This window comes from Anguilla anguilla, chromosome 1 (genome assembly GCF_013347855.1).
Source record: "Anguilla anguilla isolate fAngAng1 chromosome 1, fAngAng1.pri, whole genome shotgun sequence".
NCBI classification, from domain to species: Eukaryota; Metazoa; Chordata; class Actinopteri; order Anguilliformes; family Anguillidae; genus Anguilla; species Anguilla anguilla.
The window spans coordinates 87,283,959-87,303,078 of NC_049201.1; the positions used below are offsets into that span (position 1 = coordinate 87,283,959).

A 19,120-nucleotide genomic window follows, 5' to 3' on the forward strand; every position below is an offset into this window, starting at 1 on the left:
CCCAAAACAGCACTTTCACCTGAGAATCAGTAAATTCCACTGACTATTCAATTCACTGAGCCAAAGCAAGGGATAAAGAGAGATTAAGAAAGATGCAAAAGGTAAGATGGCAAGAGGAGAGATGTTGCCAATCTATCTCAGGGCACACACACCATTCACACCTATGGACAAGTTAGAGTCTCCAGTTCACCTGCCTGCATGTCTTTTGACTGTGGGGGGAGACCCACACGGACCCGGGGAGAACATGCCAACTCCACGCAGAAAGGCCCAGGCCAGCATCTGAACCCAGACTTGCTGTGAAGCAACAGTGCTGGATGAAAAATGAGTTTCAGCGCAAACTGACAATAAAGTTGTGTCGTATCGTATCGTACATGCCACCCTCTAGAATATGGCGGATCGCAGGTGAACTCTGCGACAGGCGTGGTTACTTTGTAGCCATCACCTGAGATGGTTTTCTAGCATAGTAGCACAGCAACTGTTTCTGTAAAAATCAGTCTTCTCTTTCCCGACCTTTTAGCATAAGCATGTACGGTGTCTGTAGAATACTCATCCTGTGGTCGCTCGGTGATGAGTGTTGTGCTGGTTAGTGACTCAATCACATTTTCTAAAAAGGGACACAAAGCAGATATTCTCGGGTCCTCACATAACCATGCATGTTGTGTTATACTAGTTATACTTTGGCGATAATCTTGAAAAGGCCACCATTTTGTTTCCACCACATCACCTGTTGGGATTTAAACTTGTATTTCAATGGCCTCCAGGGGTCCTCATAGGCACAACAAGGGCAGTGTTTGCCACAGGAAACTTACCGCCCCTTACCGCGTAATAACATTTTGTAAATTTTCACGGTTATATTCATCAATTTGGTCAGAATTAAGAGGATAGACCTGTGAAGAATCTTTTGCTTTTGTAAACAATCCAATCATGAACCCATGCAGTTGTATCACCTTGTAAGAGGCTTGAGCCTACACTTGAGTCATCAGATGGCGTAAAAGCAGTCACGTGTGTTTTACTGGTTTATTTGAAGTGCTTGAAATCGCACTCCAGTTTTGCAGTAAAAATATGGCACCGCATGTTGTCAGATTTAGAGATCACATTAAACCAAAATCTTGATGGTGAACGAAAGTTAATATAAAGAAAACATTTCTTCAACAAAAATTATTTCTTTTATTCAACTTCAAATACCTCAAACAGGTTAATAAACAGGTTTCAAGCAGAGATTCCTTAAAAGGGATATATTCCAACTACATGAATATCTGGTGTCAACATTCAATTTAAAACAGTACTTGAACCTGAGTAACATTCAACAGCTTTGAATAAATTTATATAATCGACATAACATCACAGTCGGGATATAGCTTTGCCAACAAGCAGTTGGGAATGATATAGCCTACTAGCGCATTGCAACCTTTTATGTCATTCTGAAACTGCCAAGCTGCCACAGTTTAGCTAATGGCAAACACTGAATGGCACAATCAAGTGACTAATCATACAATTGAGTTTCTGACTGAGACGTTTATAAAAGAAAACAATAGGTTGACCTAATATGGGCTGAGCCACCGGACGGAAAGTAAACATGGATGGAAGTTTAAAAGCTACAAAAAGCACGACTGTGATACAGTATCCTTCTGATACACTGCATACTGAAGGAATTATCTAGCACAACTTGCAATTTAGCAATAAATTGCACTAATTCAAAGCTCTTGCTGAATGTGGCAAGAATCTCATTGACATTATCCGCTGGTAAGAAAATTCCAGCTCTGTCATTGGTCAGTGATCAGGCACCCATGTGACCCGCCTCAGAACATTTTTTCCTTCTCACACTTTCTTGCGTTAGCGTAGCAGCACTAAATGGAGATTTGAGCGGAGTGAATTAGCCCTGAATCTGCCCCGTGGGGCATATGGCTGAGCAGGTTGGCCTGTGTATTTGCCCCGGGCTTGTGGGCAGCTTCGCTGTTGAACCCTGAGTAAGAGAACCTGCACAGGGCTCATTATAAGACTGAATGAATGCTTTAACACTACAGTATAGTGCAGAAACGAGGCCGCTTTTCAGTACCCACAGGTGTGTGTTTGTGTACCGAGGCGGGGCTGCCCTCAGGTGTGTGTTTGTGTAACTGAGAGGTGCTGTCCTCAGGTGTGTGTTTGTGTAACTGAGAGGTGCTGTCCTCAGGTGTGTGTTTGTCTACCTGAGTGGTGCTGTTCTCAGGTGTGTGTTTGTGGGCGGGGCTGTCCGCAGGTGTGTGTTTGTGGGCAGGGCTGCCCTCAGGTGTGTGCTTGTCTACCTGAGTAGTGCTGTTCTCAGGTGTGTGTTTGTGGGCGGGGCTGTCTGCAGGTGTGTGTTTGTGGGCGGGACTGTCCGCAGGTGTGTGTTTGTGGGCGGGACTGTCCGCAGGTGTGTGTTTGTGGGCAGGGCTGCCCTCAGGTGTGTGCTTGTCTACCTGAGTAGTGCTGTTCTCAGGTGTGTGTTTGTGGGCGGGGCTGTCCACAGGTGCGTGTTTGTGGGCGGGGCTGTCCTCAGGTGTGTGCTGGTATGGGGCGGGGCCATTCTCAGGTGTGCACTTGTGCAGGGCGAGCTGGAGAGCCTGCAGGATGGTGTCCTGGCTGTTGCTGACGTTATAGGCGGCGAGAGCCACCAGCCGCTGGAAGTCCTCCGGCTCGTAAGTTAGGTTCATCGTCCTGTAGGGGGAGCTGCTGCTCTCCACGTCCACATCTCCCCCCCTCAGCTCCGTCTTCCCCATACGCCTCACACCTGCACACACACACCTGGCTGTCATCACCGCCAATATGACACACACACCTGCACACACACACCTGGCTGTCATCACCGCCAACATGACACACACACCTGCACACACACACCTGGCTGTCATCACCGCCAACATGACACACACACCTGCACACACACACCTGGCTGTCCTCACCTCCAATATGACACACACACCTGCACACACACACCTGGCTGTCATCACCGCCAACATGACACACACACCTGCACACACACACCTGGCTGTCATCACCGCCAACATGACACACACACCTGCACACACACACCTGGCTGTCATCACCGCCAACAAGACACACACACCTGCACACACACACCTGGCTGTCCTCACCTCCAATATGGTCATTTGGCCCCTCCCACTACTATCATTCACCCGCTTTACCCATCACCATTTAAACTGGTTGCACATGCACCTTTTGGGATAAGATTTGTGAAACTTTGTCCTGTCAAACGAGCGGTTTAGGTGGACTATAGGGGAGGGGGGCGTGGACAAAGTTAATTAGCCGATTTACTCTGTGAGAGCTTTTCTGCCCTGAGGGAGTTTACTTGTCCGGTCGGAGTTGACCACCTGTGTGACAGGAGTGCGTACCTGGGGCGCGGTACTGCCTGAAGGACGCGTTGGTGAGGGGGAAGTGAAGCACTATGGGAGCTTGCGGGTTGTGGTCGTCCTTAAAGAGGTAGCACTCCCGCAGCGGCTGGCCCTCCAGGCTGCTGAAGTCGATCTGAGGGAAGGGGATGTGGTAGTCCTCACAGTACCGCGCTGTTTCCTTCAGAACCTGAGAGAGTACACACACACTCACAGGGGGCAGAGCATACGCTGCTATCAGTCTGCTCTGTTTATATGTCATTACTGGCACAGGTACACACACCTGCACACAGAACACACACCTGCCTGGCACCTGTATGATATACATTACTCTGTGCACTTGACATGTGACATGCCCCAGGCCCCACCCTGGCCAGTTGCCATGGTGACTCCACCTTAAACTGATGGCGGTCCCAGGTATAGTCGAAGGAGAGGATGAGGTCCACGTGCCTCTCAGGGCGCAGGACGGGGGGGAACCCCGAGTTCACGGCAAAGCCTGAGTCCACCAGATGCAGCTTGGAGTCCGAAGGCGTCATCTGGTTGGGAAAGGAGTCCAGGTGTGCGTCTGTAACCGGGAGTGACCACAATCAGGGCTGGTCTCCGGGCAGCGCACCTGAACCAGAATCAGGGCTGGTTTCTGGGCAGCGCACCTGAACCAGAATCAGGGCTGGTTTCTGGGCAGCGCACCTGAACCTCAGGCAGGTACTGAGCACAGCCGTCAATCAGAGCTGCATTAGGCTTCTGAGCACAAGACAAACACTGCAAAAACACCCGTCAATAATTCACCTGCTTCTACCTAGCTAACCAACCACGTGTCGGGCTGACAGGCTAACTGCACACACGTTCTCGCAGGTTACACTAGGACCCACTGAGACTGACTGTCTCATCACCATGACGATGTTTGTCAGTGAGGGAGAAAGTGCCCTATCTGATAGGGTGTAGGAGGGGGGGGGGTGGGGTGAGCCTGAGCTCCAGGTACCTCTCCAGGCGAGGAAGCCGTCGTTCTCACTGTAGTTCCAGTGCAGCTTGAACCCATGCAGGAAGTTGTAGTTGTGGCTGATGATTGGTCGGTTGGTCACCAGGTTGTCCAACATTTCCGCCAGCTCCCCGACGGGTTCGATGAAGTAGGTGTGCAGTGCGGCGGGTGGGTGGGGGTTCTGCTCATCTGGAGGGGGTTGAGGGGTGGGGGAGACAGGACAGGCCCTCAGCTAAATCAGCCAATTTCCCACAGTCACACACAATGAGGTCATAGGCTTGTCCTATTTCACCACCAACCCTAACTTTAAGGCACTAATGCATTATACACTTTATAAATACGATACATTTCACAAACAGCTTATGCATGCTATATTCTACACATACATACATGAGACATATTCAGCTCCTTACATTTGTATGTTATGCTTATGAATCAGTTTAGATACATTCTGTAATTTACACATATTAAACTTCTCTGAACATACACACTGACGCTAAATGCATGTGATATATGGGGGCGATATAGCTCAGGAGGTAAGACCGATTGTCTGGCAGTCGGAGGGTTGCCGGTTCAAACCCCGCCCTGGGCATGTCGAAGTGTCCTTGAGCAAGACACCTAACCCCTAACCTCTAACTGCTCTGGCGAATGAGAGGCATTAATTGTAAAGCGCTTTGGATAAAAGCGCTATATAAATGCAGTCCATTTACCATTTACCATGTGTGCATGGTTCCCAGGGTTCAAGGGCCCAGGTGGCCCAGGTGGCGGGTGAGGCGTACCTGTGTCATGAATTTCGTCTCCCAGGCCTGTGATCCAGGACGGCACTGAGCCCATCAGTCTAAGGATCACCTGCTGCAGATTAAAGGAGAGAACACTGCTCCACAGCCCTGTGGACACACACACACACACACACTTACCCGCTACTCCACAGCCCTGTGGACACACACACACACACACACTTACATACTGCTCCACAGCCCTGTGGACACACACACACACACACACACACACACACTTACCCGCTACTCCACAGCCCTGTGGACACACACACACACACACACACACTTACATACTGCTCCACAGCCCTGTGGACACACACACACACACACACTTACCCGCTACTCCACAGCCCTGTGGACACACACACACACACACACTTACATACTGCTCCACAGCCCTGTGGACACACACACACACACACACACACTTACCCGCTACTCCACAGCCCTGTGGACACACACACACACACACACACTTACATACTGCTCCACAGCCCTGTGGACACACACACACACACACACTTACCCGCTGCTCCACAGCCCTGTGGGAACACACACACACACACACTTACACACTGCTCCACAGCCCTGTGGACACACACACACACACACACACACACACACACACATACCCGCTGCTCCACAGCCCTGTGGGGACACAGACACACACACTTACACACTGCTCCACAGCCCTGTGGGGACACACACACACACACTTACACACTGCTCCACAGCCCTGTGGGGACAAAGACACACACACACTTACACACTGCTCCACAGCCCTGTGGACACACACACACACACACACAGTTTCACAGCCCCGTAGACAAACACACATACACACACTGTTCCAGGGCCTTGTAGGGACACGGACACACACACACTGTTCCACAGCCCTGTAGACACACACACACACACACACACTGTTCCACAGCCCTGTAGAGACACAAACACACACACACACTTTCAGTTCTACTGGGCACATGCACATCCTCTTACCCAGCAGGTAGGAAATGCGTATTTCTGGATGTCTCTTGATCAGGTGACCCATGTAGAATTCACTGCCGAAGTCTTCCGCCCGTACAGACCCTCCATATTTGGGGATTCCCACCTCATAGGGGGTGAACTCACACCACTCTGCAGCGTTTGGGAGAATCCCTGAGTTACCTGCTGTTTCCCAGCACCCATATACCATTACATTACCCTTATACAATTACATTTTTCTTATACCATTTCAGTATCTATATACCATTTCAGCAGCAATATACCAGTAGGGAAAAAGTTAATTCCCAGTCAAATGAAAATTATAGCTAGATAAAAAGTACTTGGGTGATGCAGTAATGGATGCAGTGATTTTACCGGAGACAGCTTCACTGCCACTGATGCTGTTCTTCATGTTAACAGCAGTGTAAATGGGATAAGGGTTCTGTCCTTCTGCTACTGCCCTCTGCTGGCTTGACAGGGTACCGTTGTTTTTCTGCATATCACAAAAAGAACAGTCCTTCAGTGCACATGTGCTTGCAGATGACCTCATTTAGGGATACTTCTACAGCTGACATATAATCCTGTCCACATACACTGTGCATGTTATAAAACAGGAAAATGCCATGGTTTGTAAAGGTAAGTATCTGTGGATATCTGTGGTTTGTGAAGGTGGGTATCTGTGGATATTTCTGATTTGTGAAGGTAATTATCTGTGGTTTGTGAAGGCAAGTATCTGTGGGTATCAGTGGTTTGTGAAGGCAAGTATCTGTGGGTATCTGAGGTTTGTGAAGGTAGTACCTGTGTATAACTGGTTTGTGAAGGTAGTATCTGTGGGTATCTGTGGTGTGTGAAGGTAAGTACCTACCTTGCCGTGGATCAGGTACTCGATGCCCAAGCCTAGGAAGTCTATGAAGGACACCAGCTGTCCGCTCTTCGCCTTCTGCTGCAGGTCCTGCCGGTAGTATGCCAGCTGGCTGGGGGACAAAATTCCGAAAGCACTCTTACTGATCTCCTTCTTCAGCACAGACACCGCCGTCTCCAGGCCCTCCTTCGACCAGTTAGCGTTAGCATACAGGCTGGACATGGCCCTGTGGGGAGGGAGGGAGGGAGAGACAGAGGAAGAGAGAGGGGGGAAAAGACAGGGGGAGAGAAATAGGAGAGAAATCCATTAGAACCCGTAAATAGACAAGACAAAATTGAAACTCTTAAAATTACAAGAGCCTTCTGTTCTACACTTCAGTGAATTCAGCTGTTTCCCTACAGGAATCAGAGCTCTTCGCTAATGTTGATTATTTTGGAGAACTGTCTGTGCTGGGTTATTCATTCCAAGGACGCCCCCCTGTGTGGCAGTACGGCAGGTCGGACAGGCAATTGACAGGTGAATAATATATCCCCCCCCCCACTGTGACGCCCCTGCATGTAAGTGACATAAGTGAATAAAATTGGCGAGTGTTACAGGTAAGTGAGAGATAAGGGAGTAATACAGGTGATTTTTGTACAGAGGGGTGAGAAGGGGAATGGTAGACACACTAACCATGTGGATCCAGACACGCCTGTGATGTAGCTGACCGCATCAAGCAGGCCCAGCGACTGCAGGCCAATGAGAGTCCCGTACAGCCCTGTCATCGCTCTGGTCCCGCCCCCGGACCCCACTACCGCCACCACAGGCACCTGCAAGGAAGCACACAGCACACTGAGCCTCACCTGACACACACATTACACACACATTACACCCAAACCAGTGACCCCTTACACACACATTACACCCAAACCAGTGACCCCTTACACACACATTACACACAAACCAGTGACCCCTTACACACACATTACACACAGACCAGTGACCCCTTACACACATTACACACACATTACACACAGACCAGTGACCCCTTACACACACATTACACCCAAACCAGTGACCCCTTACACACACACTACACACAAACCAGTGACCCCCTTACACACACATTACACACAAACCAGTGACCCCTTACACACACATTACACACAGACCAGTGACCCCCTAACCCACAAACCAGTGACCCCTTACACACATTACACCCAAACCAGCGACCCCTTACACACACATTACACACAAACCAGTGACCCCTTACACACACACTACACACAAACCAGTGACCCCTTACACACACATTACACACAGACCAGTGACCCCCTAACACACATTCAACACAGACCAGTGACCCCTTACACACACACTACACACAAACCAGTGACCCCTTACACACACATTACACACAAACCAGTGACCCCTTACACACACATTACACACAGACCAGTGACCCCTTTCTGAAACGGGAAGAAAGTGATCGTAATGTAAATCAGTGACATTTTTATTGAATAGCAGCACCACTATATTTGGTGACAGTAACATTTGAAATATGTTCAATCTAATTATAGGCAGCCACGTGACATTGTATAATTCTCTGGAAGATAGCCTACCTAGTGACACACTGAGTGACGCACTGAGGTACCTGATCGGGTTTGGGTGCCAAGGGGAGATGCAGGACGTCCTGTAGAGTGCGGGACACCAGAGCGCTCCTCTTCTCCAAAAAGCGCTTCTCCTCCACGGGGATGTCGAAACCCAGATGCACGTCCAGCTCATCTGAGCTGAGCACACATCTGACCATCAGCACAACAAACCCCAAAAAGTCCTTTACCCCCAGCGCAACAAACCCCAAAAAGTCCTTTACCCCCAGCGCAACAAACCCCAAAAAGTCCTTTACCCCCAGCGCAACAAACCCCAAAAAGTCCTTAACCCCCAGCGCAACAAACCCCAAAAAGTCCTTTACCCCCAGCACAACAAACCCCAAAAAGTCCTTTTCCCCCAGAGAGGCAAATCCCAAAAAGTCCTTTTCCCCCAGAGAGGCAAATCCCAAAAAGTCCTTTACCCCCAGCACAACAAACACCAAAACATCCTTTACCCCCAGCGCAACAAACCCCAAAAAGTCCTTTACCCCCAGCGCAACAAACACCAAAACATCCTTTACCCCCAGAGAGGCAAATCCCAAAAAGTCCTTTACCTCCAGCACAACAAACCCCAAAAAGTCCTTTTCCCCCAGCACAACAAACCCCAAAAAGTCCTTTTCCCCAGAGAGGCAAACTCCAAAAAGTCCTTTTCCCCCAGAGAGGCAAATCCCAAAAAGTCCTTTACCCCCAGCGCAACAAACACCAAAACGTCCTTTACCCCCAGCACAACAAACCCCAAAAAGTCCTTTACCCCCAGCACAACAAACCCCAAAAAGTCCTTTTCCCCCAGAGAGGCAAATCCCAAAAAGTTCTTTTCCCCCAGAGAGGCAAATCCCAAAAAGTCGTTTACCCCCAGAGAGAGAATTGCTTATAGAGTAAGAGGTACTTTACCAATCAGTAGCTTTCAGCCGCAGATCAATTTCATCCTGTAAACAGAGCCAAACCAGCAGTTACACATCAACCGGCTTCAGCTGAGAGTCAAACCAGCAATTACACATCAACCAGCTTCAGCTGGGAGCCAAACCAGCAATTACACATCAACTGGCTTCAGCTGGGAGCCAAACCAGCAATTACACATCAACTGGCTTCAGCTGAGAGCCAAACCAGCAGTTACACATCAACCGGCTTCAGCTGAGAGTCAAACCAGCAGTTACACATCAACCGGCTTCAGCTCAGAGTCAAACCAGCATCAGCTTCAGCACTGTCCCCCAAGCGGAAAAATTCAGTGGATCTGCTATGGAATGAAAACACTGCTAGCTTAGCCTGCTGTCTGGTACAGCTGCGCTGTTAGAGAGGCTCAGCTCAGCTACACATTCACTGGTATTCTGTACTCTGTACAGCTGCGCTGGGCTGATGTTAATGATGAATGCGACAGACAGCTTCCGAACTAACAGAGCTAATCTGGACCAGGGCCAGAGCGTGCGCTGGACTTGCTTTGTCAGAGAAACTGTTGTGGCCGTTCCACAAACAGGATTTGATACCGTATGACACAGAAACTTCTAGAAGGTCTGAGAACAGAGACCAGTCAGTGTCTCCTGGGATCTCTGACCGGTCCTGCCTGTGGAAACCCAAAACCTACACGGCCACTTCTCTTTCACACCGTCCTCGATTATGAGCACAAAGAGGAATTTATCTGATCTCCACTGTTATTGGCACCTGAGCTTGACCTGATATAGCTTTCCATTTTTCATTCTTTATAAAGCAACACTGCACAGTTCGCAGAGCTTCACAGAGTGCACAGAGCAGCCAAAGAGCAAAGGAAGGTGAAGAAAGGAACGGACATGCAGCTCAATAATATAATATCAACCTGTCCAGACTCCCCCCCCCTCCCCCCCCAACCACCATCCTGTTTCCCTCTGTCTCTCCCCAGAAAAAAAACCCGCCTTTCCACCTGCTCAGCATGGTTCATTGCGTAATACTGCTGACTCAGCCTGGTGTTGGGACCACACCCCTGTCTCACAGGATGGCCCCACACCTCTCACCAACCACCAAACGGTTTAATATTTGGTCAGTACCTGTTCCCATAGAGACACAGGTGGCAGGTGCAGGTTGACACAGATGCAGCTCTGCTTCACGATGCTCACCTGTCCCACAGGCACAGACATGATCACTTGCTGGTCTGCAGGGAGGGACCGTAGAAGGACTGTGCACGCGCCCGATTCGTCCTCTGTCGCGTTCTCAAGATCGTCCTCTGTCTTCTGCTTCGGCTCTTCATTCTGGGGACATAACCAAACACAACCACATTTTACAAACATAATCAAACAACCACATTTTACAAACATAACCAACTGCAACCATATTTTGCAAACATAATCAAACAACCACATTTTGCAAACATAATCAAACAACCACATCTTACAAACACAACCAACTGCAACCATATTTTACAAACATAATCAAACAACCACATTTTACAAACAACCAACTGCAACCATATTTTACAAACATAATCAAACAACCACATTTTACAAACACAACCAACTGCAACCATATTTTACAAACACAACCAAACACAACCATATTTTACAAACATAATCAAACAACCACATTTTACAAACACAACCAACTGCAACCATATTTTACAAACACAGCCAACTACAACCACATTTTACAACTGAAACACAAGCACCTCCCTGGCCTGAAATGCAAGTGAGCCATGGATGCAGATGAGCTATAGATGGAGGTGAGCTATAGATACAGGTGTGCTGTAGATGCAGGTGTGCTGTAGATGCAGGTGTGCTGTAGATGCAGGTGTGCTGTAGATGCAGGTGAGCTGTAGATACAGGTGTGCTGTAGATGCAGGTGTGCTGTAGATGCAGGTGAGCTGTAGATGCAGGTGTGCTGTATATGCAGGTGTGCTGTAGATGCAGGTGTGCTGTAGATGCAGGTGTGCTGTAGATGCAGGTGAGCTATAGATGCAGGTGAGCTATAGATGCAGGTGTGCTGTAGATGCAGGTGTGCTGTAGATGCAGGTGAGCTATAGATGCAGGTGTGCTATAGATGCAGGTGAGCTATAGATGCAGGTGTGCTGTAGATGCAGGTGAGCAGGTGAGCTGGGCGGGGCAGCACCTCCTCCTGAAGGCGATGGACCACCAGCTCCGTCTCCAGGTCCCTGCTGATGTGGAACAGAACCGGCTTGGCTGGGCCGCTGCCTGGGTCTGCTCTCCGGATCACCTGCTCCTGCTCATACGCTCCATTCAGCTTCAGAACCAGGTCCTGCCGCTCTGCACAACCCCACAGCTTTGGGTCAGGACCCGGGTCGGCTCACAGGCTTCAAACCAAAACGTTATCTCAGGGAAGGTGTACGGCACACCCGACTCTGATGTGCGATGTCATTGCTTCATAGAGTAAAAGCAGTCATCGGGCCTCATTCACAAAACATATGTACGATCACATTTTATCGTAAACTGCACGTAAGAACGTTTCTAAGAACATTTTGGCATTCAAAATTTTTTTCTTATCTGTATTTTTCATGGCGGTTTCCTTATGCAAATCACATGAACAGGATTGTGCATAAAATTTACAAACAGCCAGCATTCATCATCTCATACACCTGGGATATGCATTAAAACAAATGTCTGCATGTGTCATGAATCTTATTGTATTTTCATAGTAACATTTTTAAGAACAAAAGTAAGAATAATTTCAGAAAGGTTTTGTGAATGAGGCCCATTATTCTAGAGTATTATGCGACAGGGTGAAATCACTTTTATTTACATTTATAGTACAACACAACATGACCTCATATATATATATATATTGTCAGCGGAAAGTGACTGCTGTTCTCTTGGGGGTAAAGTGCTACTGTTCTCCTGGGGGGTAAAGTGACTACTGTTCTCCTGGGGGGTAAAGTGACTACTGTTCTCCTGGGGGGTAAAGTGACTACTGTTCTCCTGGGGGGTAAAGTGACTACTGTTCTCCTGGGGGGTAAAGTGACTACTGTTCTCCTGGGGGGTAAAGTGACTGCTGTTCTCCTGGGGGTAAAGTGACTACTGTTCTCCTGGGGGTAAAGTGACTACTGTTCTCCTGGGGGTAAAGTGCTACTGTTCTCCTGGGGGTAAAGTGCTACTGTTCTCCTGGGGGTAAAGTGACTACTGTTCTCCTGGGGGTAAAGTGCTACTGTTCTCTTGGGGGTAAAGTGACTGCTGTTCTCCTGGGGGTAAAGTGCTACTGTTCTCCTGGGGGTAAAGTGCTACTGTTCTCCTGGGGGTAAAGTGACTACTGTTCTCCTGGGGGTAAAGTGACTACTGTTCTCCTGGGGGTAAAGTGCTACTGTTCTCCTGGGGGTAAAGTGCTACTGTTCTCCTGGGGGTAAAGTGCTACTGTTCTCCTGGGGGTAAAGTGCTACTGTTCTCCTGGGGGTAAAGTGACTACTGTTCTCCTGGGGGTAAAGTGACTACTGTTCTCCTGGGGGTAAAGTGCTACTGTTCTCTTGGGGGTAAAGTGACTGCTGTTCTCCTGGGGGTAAAGTGCTACTGTTCTCCTGGGGGGTAAAGTGACTGCTGTTCTCCTGGGGGTAAAGTGACTACTGTTCTCCTGGGGGGTAAAGTGACTACTGTTTTCCTGGGGGTAAAAAGACTACTGTTCTCCTGGGGGTAAAGTGCTACTGTTCTCCTGGGGGTAAAGTGCTACTGTTCTCCTGGGGGGTAAAGTGACTACTGTTCTCCTGGGGGGTAAAGTGACTACTGTTCTCCTGGGGGTAAAGTGCTACTGTTCTCCTGGGGGTAAAGTGCTACTGTTCTCCTGGGGGGTAAAGTGACTGCTTTTCTCCTGGGGGTAAAGTGACTACTGTTCTCCTGGGGGTAAAGTGACTACTGTTCTGCTGGGGGTAAAGTGCTACTGTTCTCCTGGGGGTAAAGTGCTACTGTTCTCCTGGGGGTAAAGTGACTACTGTTCTCCTGGGGGTAAAGTGCTACTGTTCTCCTGGGGGGTAAAGTGACTACTGTTCTCCTGTGGGGTAAAGAGACTACTGTTCTCCTGGGGGTAAAAAGACTACTGTTCTCCTGGGGGGTGAGGAGTTCTTTCTCAACCTACCCTTTTCCTTGGAGGTCTCTTCAACTTTGACCTCCAGGAGAGAGAATGGCCCAGCCTGGATGTAAACAAACACTTTCTTGATAAAAGTTCACAACAGTAAAAGATTTGTAACTCATAAAAACACCACAACAGTAAAGTATTTGAAGCTGTGAAAATATATTTTAGAGTAATAAGGTTCTGCAGTGTTTTTGTGTAAAGTGATGAGGTTCTACAGTGTTTTGTATAAAGTGTTGGGGTTCTGCAGAGTTTGTGTATAAAGTGTTGAGGTTATTCAGTGTTTGTGTTTAAAGTGATGAGGTTCTGCAGGGTTTGTGTGATAGGGTTCTCACCACCAGCACTCCATTAGTGATGTATGTTCCTGGTACTTCTTTACTGCAAGAAGACACAACAAAAAGTTTTATAACTACTTTTCACATCTACTGTTTGACTTCTAGCCCAATGGCTAATGACTTCTATCTTCAATCAAACTGTCACAAGAGGAGCACGAACACAGTGTTGATTCTACTTACTTTCCCACCCATTTCTTTCAGAAACTGCTTCTTCCCAGCTAACACAAAAGGTTATAACATTGCCGCAACATGGCAGTAACATCGTAAGGGACACTTTTGTATGAGCTGGGTTATCAAATCTCATCTCAATAGACTACAATAAAGGAAACAGTTTTTCTATCTTGGGATAATCTTGCTAAATACACATCTAACACTTGCCTCCATCCATCTAACACACTCCTCCATTTCACACTCACCTCTCCTCCATCTCAAACTCTACCCAAAGCTCATCTTTTTCCTGAAACCCAGAAGAGCACTGCATCAGACAGCACAGCAAACACCCAGCTACACATTTTTTCATTAATTAGAAATACTTATCTGCTGTACGATATACTATTTGCATACGGAAATGTACAGCAATTTCATACTGGAACAAGTTCATGTATTTAGTCCTGAATCCACCAACTCCATTAGTTGATGTATGAATAAAACACATAAATAAATAGAAAAGTAGATATTCATCACCTTGGGGTCCAGGGCAAAGACCTTCCTCTCTCTCTTCCCTGGATACAGGTTATTCAGATCAAACAGGACAGTGGAGTAATCAACGTCCAGCAAGTCTTCATCGCAAACATTCAGCTCCAGAATGTTCTGTGGGTGTCAGACGCATGCTGTAGTACAACATATTTTCATAAAGTACCACACATTTATTTTCTAAAAATGATCTCAGTTATGATCATACAGCCCATTAGTCAGGAGTCATAAACTTGGCTCAGTTTACCTACTTTTCTGAAAGCTGTCAGCACCCTTGGCTGCGGGCTATTGATTGTGTCAGGTAAATTCACCTCATTGTTTGTTTACACAGATCTTCAAATACACGTTAAACTGCAAACTTGTCATATTTTATGATAATGGCCTCACAGACATCAGACAGACTGCGTGCCGCCTTTCACCTACAGTAACGCAGGTGTATTGCCCAGGTGAAAGGTGCGTACCCAGTAATCAGGCAGATAACTCAGGGTAAGTGGGTGTGGCTGGGCGTGTTTCTCCCGCACGGTGACAGCCTGTTGCCGTCGGCGTTTGGCTGTCCGGTCGCACGCTGTCTCACTGCATTCTGCCGCTGGGCCGCTGCAGGGAACGCAGAGAGCCGACTGCAGCGGCCCAGAGGAGGACTCCGGCGGTAACGCTTGATTCTTGATTCATATAAAATAATGGGGTTTGGTATCCAGGTTCATCTATCAGAACCTAACTACCTGTGTTTCGAAAGCACAGCCCTGACTCCCAGCTGTACTGACTGTTCGGTGCATTTGCTCGGAAGCCAGTTTTTCGTGCGTTAGCATGTTTTCTGTGCACGTTAGCGTGTTTTCTGTGCGCGTTAGCGTGTTTTCTGTGCGTGTTAGCATGTTTTCTGTGCACGTTAGCGTGTTTTCTGTGCGCGTTAGCGTGTGTTCTGTGCACGGTAGCATGTTTTCTGTGCACGTTAGCATGTTTTCTGTGCACGTTAGCGTGTTTTCTGTGCGTGTTAGCGTGTTTTCTGTGCGCGTTAGCGTGTTTTCTGTGCGTGTTAGCGTGTTTTCTGTGCGTGTTAGCGTGTTTTCTGTGCACATTAGCATGTTTTCTGTGCGTGTTAGCATGTTTTCTGTGCGCATTAGCATGTTTTATGTGCGCGTTAGCATGTTTTCTGTGCGCGTTAGTGTGTATTCCACACATAGCAGCCTGTTTTCAGCACACAGTGGCTGCACCCACCTTCACATGGCTGTGCACCCGGAACCGGAAGGTCTCGTTCCACTTGGGGAAACGGGACTTGCGCGCGGTACGGGTGCGGTACGTTCGGGAGGAGGCGGTCGGGAGGCGCAGGCTAACGTAGCAGTCTGTCTCCGATACTGCCAACGGAACAGAGAGCTGAGTGACAGTGGCAGCAAAACATCAATAATGCACAGCTAACACATGGTAATACACAGCTAACACATGGCTTACGCACACCTAGCTCATGGCTACTGCACAGCTAACATGGCTAATGCAGAAATAACATATGACAGAACTATCATAATACACTGCTAACAGAGCTAATTCACAGCTCACATATAGCTAATGCACAGCTAACAGAGAAAAACAGCAAAGGCTAACTGAAACACAGCTAACATACAGCCAGCACAGCTTACACCAGGCACTCCTGTAAATATATAACCAGCCCACGCATTAAACTTGTTGTCAATATAAAATTTAAGTTTGCCGAGGGCACAGAGGGTGAAGGTGGCAGAAAGATGAAATATCAACAGTGTTCAACAGATTAACCTACAAGGTCCAAGTTACATTACATTACATTACAGGTATTTGGCAGACGCTCTTATCCAGAGCGACGTACAACAAAGTGTATAATTGTAACCAGGGACAAGTGTGTCGAAAACCCTAGAGGGAAGTAGAGTTCCAAGTGCGGGGAGCGACCGCGTAGTTTAACTTGGACCCTGTAGGTTAAACTGTCCAACACAACAAAATCCGCAACAAAGCAATCTATACAAATAATACAGGCGCGAGTGCAATGAAGTTAAACTACGCGGTCACTCCCTGCACTTGGAACTGTACTTCCCTCTAGGGTTTTCAACACACTTGTCCCTGGTTACGGTTATACACTTTGCTGTATGCCGCTCTGGATAAGAGCGTCTGCCAAATGCCTGTAATGTAATGTAATGTATCAGCAGGAGGCATATCTGGGCTGGGCCTCCACCCTTCAGTAAAGCCACACTCACAGACATCCAGCTTGGGAATATAGCTGGCACGGAGGACCTTCACAGTCACATTCCAGTACGGTCCAGCGTCTCTCTGAATTAAAATAAAAAAACAGCAAATTCCTGAGCCATACCAATAAATGCTAATATGATCACAGCAACAAACCTGTTCAGACACATGTGTGCTGGGCTGTGGTCAGGGTTTGGAAATTAGTGAGATCCGACTACATTTTATTTGATTTTGTTTTGGAATTTGAAGCTCATTTACTGCATTTCAAGACTATGAAAAACCATTTGAAGAGCACCAAAAATGAGTATATATTTTATACCAAAATTACACCTACAAACACAACTTTCAGGTACTTTAGTGAGCACTGCTGTTTCTGTGAGCAGCTTTAGTGAGAACTGCTGTTTTATAGCAACAAATGACAGTAACCAATGACAATGACCAATGACAGTAACCAATGGGAATTCTGTGTGGACCCAAACTCTCCGGCAGAAACATTGCTGTAAAAAATCAAGAGCTATCAACATTGGCAGGAAGATAGCGGAGAGACAACAGAACTATCTCTTTGAATGTATGTGTCCATTGCAGGGTACATGGGGACCCTTCCCACCCCTTTCACTGACCAGTATGAAACTCTCCCCCAGGCCCCTGCTACAGAAAGCAGGAACATCTATAAGAAAGCCTTTGCCACTCCCAGCGACCTTCTGAACTCAGATTCTCTGTCTCTTTCCCTTTTCTCTTCTCTCTTATTTATTAACCTTTATTTATGTATTTATGCAGGGTAGGTTGACTGAGCATGCATGCTGTTTTGCAGTAATGCCCTGTTAATGCCCTGTCAAGCTACAGCCAGAACTTCAGTTTCTTACACAACATCAGCTGGTCCTTATTTTCATAGATACCTCTAACCTGCTCAAATTTTTTGCATGTTGAAATGAAAATGTTTTTTTTTTTTTCCAAACCTAGTCATATCAAAAGACACATTTTATGTATTTATATATGTACTTTAAAATCATTCTTCACTGTTTGAAGAAAGAACTGTCCGAACATACATTGCTGTGTTGAATTATGTGCTCATGGATTTGTGTGTAAGCACTGACAGAGCCCCCTACCCAGCTGAAGGTGTGTACGGTGAATTCGCCAGGTACTCGGGATATGCAGCTGGCTTACCCACGTTTCCCGGTGCCTGGGAACCTTCCGTCGCTTCTCCCGGTGTCTAAGCAAGGCTACGGAGAGCAACGGCAGCGCCTGCGCCGCGATACGGCTCGCCGTGGTGGGCATCACAGCTCGAGCTGTCCGTTGCGTTTATTCCCTATCATTCCACGCGACGCCAACGCCGCCAGCTCGAAACCTTACTTACGCCGAACCTTCCCTCGCTCTTCTTACAGGAAGCGAACTTCCACTGACGACGCAGCGCTTAAACGAGGAGCGAAAAACGCGGCTCTCACATTTCCGGTTTGACGGGCATGTAAGAATTTCAAGGTCCCAAAGTCGTACACAAGAACAAACATGCCAAGTTAGTCATTTATAACACGCTTTCTGTCGCCTGGTGTAACTTCGGTTGTACATTTACAAATGAGTGATCAATGCACACTTCAGCCAGGTGGACCTTTTCATTGTAACTTGTTTTCTCAGTAGAATTCCCATTCCATCCACTGTTGGCATTTAGTTTGATTTAGATCAAAAACAGGAACACTTTAACATATGAAAAATTCAGCTCTACCCCACGTGGGAAGACATTTTGGTTACTTACACATTGTGACACCAGGGCAGACTGTAGCTCAGGTGCTCCAGTTCAAATCTCCATTAATGAATTTTCATTCATTTTTACCAACAAGCTGTGTGAATGTATTAAGAGAAGTGGAGCAACACAGAAAACTTCAGTGGAGATGCAGGGGATCAAACCCTAGGCCTCATACATGCAAAGCATGCGCTCTACCACTGAGGTACATCCCCCACTAAAGAGAGGTTTTTGAGCAAAAAAAACGTCCTTTTTATAGGCAATGAATAATATATACATATACACCTGTAAGTGGCAATGATGGTGGGTTTCAGGCCTTGAAGTTATATGATTATTTTATGGATTTCAAGGCAAAAGAGGTGATGATGATGATAGAGGAAGATGTTTTTATTGTGATCCGATTAATTCCAGCCAAATTTCATATTTCTAATGATATGTGTCAAATAATGTGTGCTTGGTTTTAGTTGATTCTGTCATTTGGTTAGTAAGATAAAAGTTTTTAGGCATTTGTGGCGCCCCTATTGGCTGAT

General features: G+C 47.3%; 1 protein-coding gene across 1 annotated transcript; it reads right to left on the minus strand.

Moving 5' to 3' along the window:
• Positions 1–161: 161 nt before the first annotated feature.
• LOC118233574 (cytosolic phospholipase A2 zeta-like) lies at positions 162–19,120 on the minus strand. Its single transcript, XM_035429372.1, has 21 exons — positions 18,020–19,120; positions 16,867–16,939; positions 15,866–16,002; positions 14,645–14,770; positions 14,377–14,417; positions 13,961–14,003; positions 13,632–13,686; positions 11,667–11,821; positions 10,682–10,813; positions 9,489–9,523; positions 8,603–8,738; positions 7,642–7,778; positions 6,973–7,195; positions 6,483–6,600; positions 6,123–6,260; positions 5,124–5,231; positions 4,348–4,533; positions 3,764–3,933; positions 3,372–3,558; positions 2,079–2,749; positions 162–209 (listed from the first exon to the last, which is right to left on the minus strand). The coding sequence occupies exons 1-21, from the start codon at positions 18,128–18,130 to the stop codon at positions 162–164; spliced, it is 3,030 nt and encodes a 1,009-aa protein (XP_035285263.1). The 5' UTR covers positions 18,131–19,120.